Here is a 14,430-nt window from a genome sequence, read left to right on the forward strand (position 1 = left end):
AGAGAAGAAGAACAGGGGGAAAGTTCTGATGGGGAGACAGAGAGGAGGAGGAGACGAGTTGGAAGCAGGGGGAGGTCGTCACAAGGAGCTAGTGGCACAGTCAGACAGCATGCATCGGCACCCGGGGTCAGCCAGACAGCACGCCAATCAACGCATGCTGTTGCCACCTGTTGTGTCTCTGCCTCTGACAACAGCGATGCCATTTGCAACCTGTGCCAAAAGAAACGGAGTCGTGGGAAGTCCAACACCCACCTAGGTACAACTGCTTTGCGAAGGCACATGATCGCACATCACAAACGCCTATGGGATCAACACATGAGTACAAGCAGTTCCTGCTCATCTGAGCAGTTCCTTGAGCAGTTCCTGCTCATCTGCCCACAAGCTGGCTTGTCTGAACTCTTAGCCCGCCAGCTTTTACCATACAAGCTGGTGGAGTCTGAGGCGTTCCAAAAATTTGTAGCTATTGGGACACCGCAGTGGAAGGTATTCGGACGAAATTTCTTTGCACAAAAGGCAATCCCCAACCTGTACTCGATTGTGCAAAAGGAAGTAATGGCATGTCTGGCACACAGTGTTGGGGCAAGGGTCCATCTGACCACTGATACCTGGTCTGCAAAGCACGGTCAGGGCAGGTATATCACCTACACTGCGCATTGGGTAAACCTGCTGACGGCTGCCAAACATGGAATGCGTGGCTCTGCAGAGGAGTTGGTGACACCGCCACGACTTGCAGGCAGGCCTACTGCCACCTCCTCTACTCCTCCTACTCCATCCTCTACCATAACCTCCTCGGCTGAGTCCTCTTCTGCTGCTGCGTCTTGCTCCACATCAACGGCACCCCCCCCCAGCTCCCCAGGGGCTATTCCACATCCCGGATACGGCAGTGTCACGCCATCTTGGGGTTGACTTGCCTGAAAGCAGAGAGTCACACCGGACCAGCACTCCTGTCCGCCCTGAACGCACAGGTGTATCAGTAGCTGACTCCACACCAACTGGAGATCGGCAAAGTGGTGTGTGACAACGGAAGCAATTTTTTGGCGGTATTGAATTTGGGCAAGTTGACACATGTGCCGTGCATGGCACATGTGTGTAATCTGATCGTACAACGCTTTGTGCATAAGTACCCAGGCTTACAGGACGTCCTGAAGCAGGCCAGGAAGGTGTGTGGCAATTTCAGGCGTTCCTACACGGCCATGGCGCACTTTTCAGATATCCAGCGGCGAAACAACATGCCAGTGAGGCGCTTTATTTGAGACAGCCCGACACGTTGGAATTCAACACTCCTAATGTTCGACCGCCTGCTCCAACAAGAAAAAGCCGTCAACGAGTATTTGTATGACCGTGGTGCTAGGACAGCCTCTGCGGAGCTGGGAATTTTTTTGCCACGTTACTAGACGCTCATGCGCAATGCCTGTAGGCTCATGCGTCCTTTTGAGGAGGTGACAAACCTAGTCAGTCGCACCGAAGGCACCATCAGCAACATCATACCATTTGTTTTCTTCCTGGAGCGTGCCCTGCAAAGAGTGCTGGATCAGGCCGTAGATGAGCGTGAAGAGGAAGAGTTGTGGTCACCATCACCACCAGAAACAGCCTTATCAGCATCGCTTGCTGGACCTGCGGCAACGCTGGAAGAGGATTGTGAGGAAGAGGAGTCAGAGGAGGAATGTGGCTTTGAGGAGGAGGAGGAAGACCAACCACAACAGGCATCACAGGGTGCTCGTTGTCACCTATCTGGTACCCGTGGTATTGTACGTGGCTGGGGGGAAGAACATACCTTCAGTGAGATCACTGAGGACGAGGAACGGGACATGAGTAGCTCGGCATCCAACCTTGTGCAAATGGGGTCTTTCATGCTGTCGTGCCTGTTGAGGGACCCTCGTATAAAATGGCTGAAGGAGAACGACCTGTACTGGGTGTCCACGCTACTAGACCCCCGGTATAAGCAGAAAGTGCCTGAAATGTTACCGAATTACTGTAAGTCGGAAAGGATGCAGCAGTTCCAAAATAAATTAAAAAGTATGCTTTACACAGCGTATAAGGGTGATGTCACAGCACAACGGGAATCTAACAGGGGAAGAGGTGAAAGTAATCCTCCTCCTCCCACGACCACGCCGGCAAGAACAGGACGCTTTACAGACGTGTTGTTGATGGAGGACATGCAGAGCTTTTTAAGTTCTATGCATCGCCACAGCCCTTCCGTGTCCACCCTCAGAGAACGACTCGACCGACAGGTAGCAGACTACCTCGCCTTAACTGCAGATATCGACACTCTGAGGAGCGATGATCCCCTTGACTACTGGGTGTGCAGTGACCTGTGGCCTGAGCTATCCCAATTTGCGATAGAACTTCTGGCCTGCCCCGCTTCAAGTGTCCTGTCAGAAAGGACCTTCAGTGCAGCAGGAGGTATTGTCACTGAGAAGAGAAGTCGCCTAGGTCAAAAAAGTCTAGATTACCTCACCTTTGAGGGATGGATCCCGAAGGGACTGACAGTGGGCGATACATTAGACTAAAAAAGGCCTGATGAGATGAGCTGCCTTGGGCTAAAAATGGTCCACACACTGCTGTATTTACCTAATTTTTCAGGCATGTGTACATGCCTAATTTTTCTGGCCTCTGGTGCTGCACTGTGGCTTCAAAAAAAAAAACAAAAAAAGGCACATACATGTGTCAATTCCCCTTCGTGATCGTTACCTTGTCGTGGTGAAGGGGCTTGCGTATCACAATGAAGCGACCACCTCTATGAGTGTGTTGGCAATGGCAATGTTGGCACACCCCAGATGATAAAGTCGTTCCTTCATTGTGAACAGACCAAAAGCGATCAGCTGGATAATTTTGCATAGAAAAAACATTAATTTTCTTTGTGATCATCTAAGGTGATCATTAAAGCCTACTAGGCCAACAATGGGCCCACACTGCAGAATCATTGTTTTCTGGGGCACTTAACTGTCACTGAACTACCTCAGCACGACCATAGGCTTTGAAAAACCGCCATCGCCTGCAATCTCCCAAAAGTGCGCACGAGCACAGTCATCACTACACCAAGATTGACGCATAGAGGTATAAAATTTATGTCATGAGTGTGTCAACTATTGGCAACTCTTTGCGGTTGTCTAAAATCTATTCCATACACGTCCCCTGATAGTGGACGTAACAGGGATTAAACTGATAAGAATAGAACAACATAACACACCACAACTATCTGGCGGCACATTAGATTGCACGTCCAGTGCCCCAAATTTGAAGTAGGAGGACCGACCAAGCATCTTTTTCCATCTCCCCGTTCCTAAAATCGATGCCATATACACGTCCCCTGATAGGGGACGTAACAGGGATTAAACTGATAGGAATAGAACAATATAACACAACTTATAATAACGCAGAGAGAGGCAACGCAGAGAGAGGAGTCTGAAGAAGAGGAGTCAGAGGAGGAAGGTGGCTTCGAGGAGGTGGAAGACCAACCACAGCAGGCGTCACAGGGGGCTTGTTGTCACCTTTCGGGGACCCTTGGTGTTGTACGTGGCTGGGTGGAGGAAGAGACCTTCAATGACATCAGTGAGGACAAGGAACGGGACATGGCTAGCTTGGTATCCAACCTTGTGCAAATGGGGAGTTTGCGGTTGTGCAAATGGGCTGTTTGCGGTGCGTTAAACAGGGAGTTTGGTCTGTCACTCTGAAGCGGGCGTAACCGTTACACTACCTGATCGATACAACATCATACCTGATGTTTTAAAGCACGTTATTCCAATCAATTTAGGAATGTTAGGTGATTTATGCCCTTTATGGATTAAAACCCGACTCTGCATCAACTACGTAATTTTCCATGGGAGTTTTGCCATGGATCCCCCTCCGGCATGCCACAGTCCAGGTGTTAGTCCCCTTGAAACAACTTTTCAATCACTATTGTGGCCAGAAAGAGTCCCTGTGGGTTTTAAAATTCGCCTGTCCATTGAAGTCAATGGCGGTTCGCCCGGTTCGCGAACATTTGCGAAAACTCGCGTTCGCCAACGGAAAATTTTATGTTCGCAACATCTCTAGTGGTGGCCCGCAGGTCTATACCCTGCAATTAAAATTTGTGCTATATTATAGAAAGGAGTTGAAGCTGTTGGACTCTTTAAGATAATGTTTTTAGATTTGGGTGTAAGGGATTGTCTCTTATTCGGGGGTCATTCTCACAAGAATCGTCTTCAGGACACCAGGTTTCATGTCCAAACAGTGCATTTATTGTGCCTCAGCAAACCAAACATAAATTATACAAAATAAACACCTGCACGGCTGGGCTCTAACTAAACATGAAGTTTCTGACTCACCTAAGTCACAGTTCACACCCTGTGAACCCATGCGGCTTTGTCAGCCAATGTCCCACGGCCTTCTAGCTGTACAGAGTCCAGTAGGCCCACTGTCTCCAGTTCAGTGTTTATTGTGGGGGAATGGGGCTTAGTAGTCCGCCTGACTATAGCCCTGCGACCCTCCCAGGCATTGCTTCATCACCCAACTCCAGGCTATCTCCCAGCCTTGTGGTCCCTCAGCCTTGCCCAGCTGAGACCACACAGACAGAGCCTCCAGGCCTCTGTTCACAGGTAACACACCCCCACCTTGCTGACACTCTGGGAGGGGCTTTATGCCAGCCTGAGTACCTCCAGCTGGTCTCACCTGTGGTGGAATAGGGGCGTGGACCGCATAATCCACCCCTTCCTTGCCTCTAACCTGCGTGAGACCTGTCACTATCTCACATGGGATATATGAATTGTATAATATTTGTGGGATTATATATATGAATCACTGTTATCTCTTTATATATTATTATGGATGGTATTCCGTATCTGAGCACTGTTTTGGATATATATTAGGTTTATTTATTAATTTATAATCGTATTGATCATTGGTCTAATATGGATTATTGTTACATATGGACTTAGTAATTATCGCATTATACTGCTATTATTTCCCGACATATAGTTCCAGCCGCCCCGCATGTCCATGTTCTTCCGCTTATGGCCATCGGTATTGCGTGTCACGTGCGTTCCACTGGGTCGCGGTCCCGCGAATGCGCTGCCCAGCTCCATCTTGACGTGCTCCATTGTCGTCATCACACTTTGCGCGTGCGCAGTGTGGTGACACCGACGCGCTGAGGGATGGTGCCGCGCATCATGGCAGTATCGTGCCCGTTTGGTTGGAGCACAGGTGTCCGCAATCCAGGTAATTTACCCACTTATTGATCCCTATATATACCCGGCATCTTTATATCTCCATACCTCCTGACGAAGCCGTTGAGGTGAAACGCGCGTCGAGGTCTTGCGCTTGGGGCTTCCTTACCTCTTTTGGTCAGATCATGTCTTCAGGTATGTCCCTGGTTAGGTGTGTCTATTAAGATACTGCTATGTCACAGTGTCCATATTAGGCCTACGATATAGGCTGTGAGTCTATCAACTCTCACTAATATACACTATTGTTTATGGTTACTGGGGGCTTATGCGGTGGATCTCACATTGTCTGGTGACTATTATCTGATAAATTGTGCCATACAAAATATTCCCCTACAGGGGTGGGTGATATATACTATCACCATAGTTGTTGTGCATATACTCTTTTAATCAAGAGATGCATTACCAGTTACTATGAGACACAGCGTATGGCCTGGTATCCGGAAAGTGCTATTATAGCTCTGCGCAGATACATGGTTGTCCATTGAGGTGTTGCCCTTTGCTTCTCTGTATATCCTTTTCCAGCTTGCCTTTTTCTTCCATATTTTATATATATTATTACAATAAAGTTGATATTATTTTTGACAATTAGTTCCACTGGCTCTTTTTGTTATGGAAGTGGAACAACTGTACAGATCAAAAAAAAAAAAAGACGAATATTCTAAAAAACAAATATATTCGATATAGTGCTATATATTCGTTTTTAGACTATTAGTCATTTTTTCCATCTAAAGTCATGATTCCTTCCTGCTTAAGTTGCTTGTGGGCCAATGACTCATTGGCCCACAAGCAAGAAGCAGGGAGGAATCATGTGTTCATATGGGTAAAAATGACGAATATTCGCTATAACGAATATATAGCACTATATTCGAAATATTTGCAAATTTTCGAAGTTGCGATATTCGAGATAAAAATTTGCTATTCGAATATTTGCGCTCAACACTAGTCATAAGACTATAAAACCAATAGATGGAGCTGTTCATGACTCATGAACAGCGCCATCTATTGGTTTCATAGTCTTATGACAATACAATTACTCTTGTCATAAGACTATGAAACCAGTAGATTGCGCTGTTCATGAGTAGTGTAGATCGCAAATTTTCCATAACATAAACATGGGCATATGGGAAAGACATGCAAATGAGCAGAATCTGCAGAATCTGCCTTGTTTTTCAGCTGAAAAACCATTTGCATGGAAAACTTGCGATCTACACTACTCATGAACAGCGCCATCTATTGGTTTCATAGTCTTATGACAAGAGTAATAGTATTGTCATAAGTTATAAGTTTTTACATGACAAAATTGTATAGACGGTTATTTAATATTATGTTAGGACAATCAGAAAACTTTTTGTCTCCCTAATGATATTGATCTAGGTGCGCAGGTCCAAGCCATCCAAGAGATCTGAAGTAACTTTGAGGCTTACTGGCTCTCAGTCAGATAAGAGCTGGTTTGGAATGTCTCATAGTGCACAAGGCTGCCATTGTAAGGTATGCTGACTCAGCCTGTCATCTGTCTCATGGATAGATTGATGGCTTGCATGTACCTGGCTTTTGGCATATAGCCTTTGTGTGGTTGTCTATTGTATGTCGTAGATAATAGGAGTCCAAGACGCATCCAGACATCCTCTTAATACTGTTTCCAAACCATTTTGATGGGGTTTCCATCAATTTCTAGCCTTTTTTTGTGAACCAGACACCCTCTCTTCTTCAGAGCAGGGGGTGCCTGGTTTGATGCTCGGGACTCCCATTGACTTTCATTGTATTAATTTTTACCAGAGCACCCGCATTTTTCGGCCGAGCACTCGGATGTGCCAAGCATAGCGATGCTCGAGCCGAACAGCAGTTCGGCCAAGCATGCTCACTCAACACTAGTCCCGACCTATCCCTTGTTTGAACTTGATGGACTTATGTCTTTTTTCAACCGTATCAACTATGTAACTATGTAACTATATACACAATTAGGGAAATATTTGTCAGTCAGGCCTCATGCACACGACCGTATTTTGTTTCCATGTCCGATCCGTTTTTTTTGCGGATAGGATGCGGACCCATTCATTTCAATAGGTCCGCAAAAAACGCGGACAGCACACTGTGTGCTGTCCGCATCAGTATGTCCATTCCATTGCTCCGCAAAAAAAATAGTGCATGTCCTATTTTTTTCTAGTTTGCGGACAAGGATAGGCATTATTACAATGGATCCGCAAAAAAAACGGATGCCATACAGAACGTCATCCGGTTTTTTTGCGGATCCGCAATTTGCGGACCGCAAAACACATACGGTCGAGTGCATGTAGCCTTTAGCTGAGAAGAGCGGGGAGAAACACTGGTGTCTGTCATGAACAACCTTGTGAAAATTTCCAGCAGCATGAACCTGATGACAGGCTCCTATACTATACGCATTGTGTGCAGCACAGACGACAGGTTGTATGTATTGCAATATAAAGTCATGCAAAGATGCATTGGAAACCATTTAAAAATAAGGGCATATTGGTGCATACTTAATTATTTGTATTAGAATTGTTACTATTTATTGTAATGCATTATAGGATATACTTTTGGATCATTAAGGAGAACTCCAGCCAAAACTAAGGTTTTTCATGGATTTCATTATGGAATGCCTTGTGTAAGGGTACTTTCACATTTGCGGCAGATGATTCCGACAGACAGTTCCGTTTCCAGAACTGCCTGCCGAATCCGGCAATCCGGACGCAAACGGATGCATTTGTGAGACGGATCCAGTTGCGGATCCGTCTGACAAATGCATTGCAATACCGGATCCGACTTTCCGGTTGTCATCCGGAAAAACGGATCCTGTATTTATTTTTGTCACATTTGTAAAGGTCTGCGCCTGCGCAGATTGGGAAACCGGATCCGCTTTTCCAGAACACTTAGTGCTGGATCTGGCATTAATACATTTCAATGGAAATTAATGCCGGATCCGGCACTCTGGCAAGTGTTCAGGATTTTTGGCCGGAGAGAAAACTGATGCATCCTCATGCATACTGAACAGAATGCTCTCTATTCAAAATGCATTAGGATAAAACTGATCAGTTTTTTTCTGGTATTGAGCCCCTAGGACGGAACTCAATACCGGAAAAGAAAAACGATAGTGTGAAAGTACCCTAAGTCTCTTACCTGTTTTCCACTGGGGTATGGGTCAGTTACTGCTGATAATTAGATAATCTCTGGTAACACGATTAAAATGAAGCAGATGAAAATACAGCCTCCCAGACTATATACAGTTCTTATGGTTTCTTAGTTTATGAAGGAGAATATACAGAGGCAGAAATTACATTTTCCTCCCAGCAAGCAGAGAGGATACTGATCCATGTAGGCCTCTTTTTTACGCCTGAAAAAGGCATCGAAAATGGTAAGGCCCCTTTTACACGGGCGAGTATTCCGCGCGGATGCGACGCGTGAGGTGAACGCATTGCACCCGCACTGAATACCGACCCATTCATTTCTATGGGGCTGTTCACGTGAGCGGTGATTTTCACGCATCACTTATGCGTGGCATGAAAATCGCAGCATGCTCTATATTCTGCGTTTTTCACGCAACGCAGGCCCCATAGCAAGTGCGGATGCGGTGCGATTTTCACGCATGGTTGCTAGGTGACAGTCTATTCACTGTATTATTTTCCCTTATAACATGGTTATAAGGGAAAATAATAGCATTCTGAATACAGAATGCATAGTAAAACAGCGCTGGAGGGGTTAAAAAAAAAAAATATATCATTTAACTCACCTTAATCCACTTGATCGCGTAGCCCGGCATCTGCTTCTCTCCCCTTTACTGAATAGGACCTGTGGTGAGCATTAATTATAGTTCAAGGACCTGTGATGACGTCACTCCGGTCATCACATGGTACGTCACATGATCTTTTACCATGGTGATTCACCATGGTAAAAGATCATGTGACGTACCATGTGATGACCGGAGTGACGTCATCACAGGTCCTTGAACTATAATTAATGCTCACTACAGGTCCTATTCAGTAAAGGGGAGAGAAGCAGATGCCGGGCTACGCGATCAAGTGGATTAAGGTGAGTTAAATGATTTTTTATTTTTTTTAACCCTCCAGCGCTGTTTTACTATGCATTCTGTATTCAGAATGCTATTATTTTCCCTTATAACCATGTTATAAGGGAAAATAATACAATCTACAGAACACCGATCCCAAGCCCGAACTTCTGTGAAGAAGTTCGGGTTTGGGTACCAAACATGCGCGATTTTTCTCACGCGAGTGCAAAACGCATTACAATGTTTTGCACTCGCGCGGAAAAATCGCGGGTGTTCCCGCAACGCACCCGCACATTTTCCCGCAACGCCTGTGTGAAAGAGGCCTAAATGAGACGGGCCTGCCTGCTCCTCCACTTCCCCACTCACATTTTCTAGTCCTGGCGTGAGCGGGGAGAAGTAGTAGATTTGTGTCTGATTATCAACTATGTCTTATAAAGGGAAAAGTATGGTATTAATAATCTTATGCACATGTATTATGGTATTACAATTTTATTATTATATTATTATGTATGTAATATGTATTATTGCTTATTAGTTACCTCTTTCCTCAGAATAGTATTTAAAGAATGGTGTTGTAGGGCGGTTTGCAAGTTGCTCTGAGTTGCTGGTTAGGCATTGTCTTACAGTTTCATATCCATTCAGCACAATCATAGGGGTTTGCCCAGCCCAAACAGTAATGATATTCCCATATATCTTCGAAAGCTGGGTGGAAAAGGAAAAGCAACCTATTACACAAAAATAAATCTCACCATAATTCTTGAAGTTAACTGTTACACATCAATATACTAGCATTTGTTCTAATTTATAGAAATTATAGTTTATAGAATTATTGGAATATTCAATATTCCAATAATTCTGAGCCCAGCAGCTAGAGATGGCCTTGCGGTTCGCCCGGCGGTCGTTTTGCGGTGAACTTTGCGTGTTCGCGATTCGCCGAACATATGGAGATATTCGCTCCCGCCATATTCTTTTACATTGTGAAGAACTTTGACCCATGACACATCCATCAGGTGGTACAGGACAGCCAATTGAGACGTTTCAGCACGTGGACATACCCCCTACCTTATAAATAAACCTGATCTGGCCGCCATTTTACATTCAGTGTTTTGCCAGTGTAGGGAGAGGTTGCTGTTAGGGACACCAAACGCTAGCTAATAGGGCCACAAAAGTCATTTTAAGGACTGGTATAGGTGTGCTATCGATAGGTGTGATACACAGAGGGGCGTAATATACTTATACTTCTTGTGTCAAAAACACATAGATCTATATAGTGATCACCTGGAAGTCAGGGGCTAGGGGCTTACTTGGGCCATTTTTATACAGGGTAAGGTTCCGGACGGGGTCGCTCTTATCAGGGCGGGTGGTCTGTTGTTAGGCTATAAGGGCCAGAATTGCACCCCCCCCGTAGGGCAATATCAGGGACAGTTCTTTGCCCACCCTGTCCTTCAATACCACATCATCATCTAGCCCAGGGATAATGGTTTTGCTTTCCTCCGGGATTCATGGGTGTGCACTGGAAACGCTCCCGGATTGTGGTAGGACATATGGTTTCTGATTTGGTGCCGCCGAGCACTTGTTATTGCCTACCACATCTATGCTTTTTGCTTAACTTTAATAATTAAATTTATTTTCATTTTGAGGGATATCTTTTCCATTCACACGTCAGCAAAATGGGTCCACATCCGTTCCGCAATTTTGCAGAACGGGTGCAGACCTATTCATTTTCAATGGGGCCGGAATGTGCTGTTCGCATCCGCAATTTGCGGATCCGCATCCGCATTTGCGGATCCGCGCTTCCGTTTCTGCAAAAAAATAGAACATGTCCTATTCTTGTCCGCAATTGCAGACAAGATTAGGCATTTTCTATTAGGCCTTATGCACACGACCGTTGTGTGCATCCGCGTCCTTTCCGTCATTTTTCACAGTTTAGCGGAGGTCCCATTCATTTCTATGGAGCTGTGAAAAAAACTGATAGTCCTTCCGTTTTTTCTCCGCGTCCATGATCCGTGATTCAATCCGTCAAAAAAAATATAACCTGTCCTATTCTTGACAGTGGAAAACGGAGGACGGACCCATTCAAGTCAATGGGTCCGTCAAAAAAAACTGATGCACAACTGGTATGTCATCCGTGTCCACGTCCATGTCCGTTTTTTTCTACAAGACCTTGGTGCAATAAAATTACACTTTTCATTAACCTTCCTTTTTTTCCCCCTGTCAGACAAAAAAAAAGGAAGACACAAGGAAACACAACTGAAGCAAAATCGGACACGGACCACTGAAGCCAAATAACTGACAGTGAAAGCCGTGTGCATGAGGCCTTATAGTGCCGGCGATGTGCGGTCTGCAAATTGCGGAATGCACATTGCCGGTGTCCATGTTTTGCGGATCCGCAAAACACTTACGGACGTGTGAATGGACCCTCATAGTAACATTATTAAAGGTTACGTTTTATCTTTATGCATATTCTAATGGATTGCCTTCCTTGTACAATGTTATAATATACTTTCTATGTTAGAAAGTATATTATAGTGCATTTGTATTGTGCGGCAGTTGTGTGCAGTTCTGCTGCGATACTGCAGGTATATAGAGGGACAAGCGTTATTGGGACAAATAATTTCTACTGGTGTTGCCCCCCAAAAAAACTGATAGAAGCGGGGTGTTATATACCAATATACTTTCTTTATAGTGCATTTGGGTACTGTATAGTGCATTTGCGCATGCGCGAAAATTATATTGCCGATATTTCGCATTGAAAAAAATAATGAATGGAGATCGCAAATTCGAATAATACATCTGGTATGTCACTGTCCATGTTGTGGGACTATTTGTGCACTTCCAGTAATTATTTCTTAGCTGCAAATATGAGCTGAAGGTTTTTCTGGTTCGCCTCCCATTAAAATGAATGGGACCCGCCGCGAACTTGCGGTTCACAAACATTTGATCGCGTTCGCGAACCGCCCCGGCCTCCTCCATCACTACCAGCAGCCATGTTTTCTCTCAATAGCCCCTGATTTCTTTGTTTAGTGCAATGCTATAGCTGTCTTCGCCTTAGGCCTCATGCACACGGGCGTTGTTTGGGTCCGCATCCGAGCTGCCGTTTTTGCAGCTCGGATGCAGACCCATTCACTTCAACGGGGCCGCAAAAGATGCGGACAGCACTCCGTGTTTTGTCCACATCCGTTGCTCCGTTCCGTGGCCCCGCAAAAAAAAATAGAACATGTCCTATTCTTGTCCGTTTTGTGGACAAGAATAGGAATTTCTACAATGCGCCTCCCGTTCCGTGAATTGCGGGAGGCACACGGGCGGCTTCCGTTTTTTGCGGATCCGCGGTTTGCGGACCGCAAAAAACGGCACGGTTGTGTGCATGAGGCCTTAGAGTTAGGCCTCATGCACACGACCGTTGTGTGCATCCGTGGCCGTTGTGCCGTTTTCCTTTTTTTTTCGCGGACCCATTGACTTTCAATGGGTCCGTGGAAAAATCGGAAAATGCACCGTTTTGCAGCCGCATCCGTGATCCGTGTTTCCTGGCCGTGAAAAAAATATGACCTGTCCTATTTTTTTCACGGCCAACGGTTCACGGACCCATTCAAGTCAATGGGTCCGTGAAAGAACACGGATGCACACAAGATTGGCATCCGTGTCCGTGATCCGTGGCCGTAGGTTCCTTTTTATACAGACGGATCCGAAGATCCGTCTGCATAAAAGCTTTTTTATAGCTGAGTTTTCACTTCGTGAAAACTCAGAACCAACAGTATATTCTAACACAGAGGCGTCCCCATGGTGATGGGGACGCTTCAGGTTAGAATATACTAAAAGAACTGTGTACATGACTGCCCCCTGCTGCCTGGCAGGTGCTGCCAGGCAGCAGGGGGCAGCCCCCCCTGTAGTTAACACATTGGTGGCCAGTGGGCCCCCCCCCCCTGTAGTTAACACATTGGTGGCCAGTGCGGCCGGCCCCCCCCTCCCTCCCTTGTAATTAACTCATTGGTGGCCAGTGGGCCCCCCCCCTGTAGTTAACACATTGGTGGCCAGTGCGGCCGCCCCCCCCTCCCTCCCCTGTAGTTAACTTGTTGGTGGCCAGTGGGCCCCCCTCCCTCCCCTGTAGTGAACTCGTTGGTGGCCAGTGCGGCCGGCCCCCCTCCCTCCCCTGTAGTTAACTCGTTGGTGGCCAGTGGGCCCTCTCCCCTCCCTCCCCCTCCTAATTAAAATCTCCCCCCTATCTTGGTGGCAGCGAGAGTACCGATCGGAGTCCCAGTTTTAATCGCTGGGGCTCCGATCGGTAACCATGGCAACCAGGACGCTACTGCTGTCCCGTTGCCATGGTTACTTAGCAATTTGTAGAAACCATTATACTTACCTGCGTGCTGCGATCTCTGCGTCCGGCCGGGAGCTCCTCCTACTGGTAAGTGACAGGTCATTAAGCAATGCGCCGCACAGACCTGTCACTTACCAGTAGGAGGAGCTCCCGGCCGGACGCAGAGATCGCAGCTCACAGGTAAGTATAATGGTTCTACAAATTGCTAAGTAACCATGGCAACCGGGACAGCAGTAGCGTCCTGGTTACCGATCGGAGCCCCAGCGATTAAACTGGGACTCCGATTGGTACTCTCCGCTGCCACCAATGATAGGGGGGGAGATTTTAATTAGGAGGGGGAGGGAGGGGAGAGGGCCCACTGGCCACCAACGAGTTAACTACAGGGGAGGGAGGGGGGCCCACTGGCCACCAACGAGTTAACTACAGGGGAGGGAGGGGGGGCCCACTGGCCACCAACGAGTTAACTACAGGGGAGGGGGGCCCACTGGCCACCAATGAGTTAACTACAGGGGAGGGGGGGGGCGGCCGCACTGGCCACCAATGTGTTAACTACAGGGGGTGGGCTGCCCCCTGCTGCCTGGCAGCACCTGCCAGGCAGCAGGGGGCAGTCATGTACACAGTTATTTTAGTATATTCTAACCTGAAGCGTCCCCATCACCATGGGAACGCCTCTGTGTTAGAATATACTGTCGGATTGAGTTTCACGATGTAACTCAAATCCGACGGTATATTCTAACATAGAGGCGTTCCCATGGTGATGGGGATGCTTCAAGTTAAAATATACCATCGGATTGGAGAAAACTCGATCCTATGGTATATTAACTCCTGACTTTACATAAAAGTCAAGGGGGGACGATCCGTTTGAAATTGCACCATATTGTGTCAACGTC

The 14,430-nt window shown here is 46.6% G+C and overlaps 1 protein-coding gene and 1 long non-coding RNA gene across 2 annotated transcripts in view; both read right to left on the reverse strand.

Moving 5' to 3' along the window:
* LOC120998035 (cytochrome P450 2J5-like) overlaps positions 1-14,430 on the reverse strand; it is a 270,926-nt gene that overhangs the window by 183,029 nt on the left and 73,467 nt on the right. The window contains exon 3 of the mRNA XM_040428475.1: positions 9,765-9,927. Coding sequence (XP_040284409.1) covers positions 9,765-9,927 — 163 coding nt within the window. The remainder of the gene's footprint in view (positions 1-9,764; positions 9,928-14,430) is intronic.
* LOC120998036 overlaps positions 12,415-14,430 on the reverse strand; it is a 29,515-nt gene continuing 27,499 nt past the window's right edge. Inside the window, exon 3 of the long non-coding RNA XR_005778285.1 lies at positions 12,415-12,596. This is a non-coding gene — a long non-coding RNA (uncharacterized LOC120998036). The remainder of the gene's footprint in view (positions 12,597-14,430) is intronic.

This window comes from Bufo bufo, chromosome 4 (assembly GCF_905171765.1).
Source record: "Bufo bufo chromosome 4, aBufBuf1.1, whole genome shotgun sequence".
Taxonomy (NCBI): domain Eukaryota; kingdom Metazoa; phylum Chordata; class Amphibia; order Anura; family Bufonidae; genus Bufo; species Bufo bufo.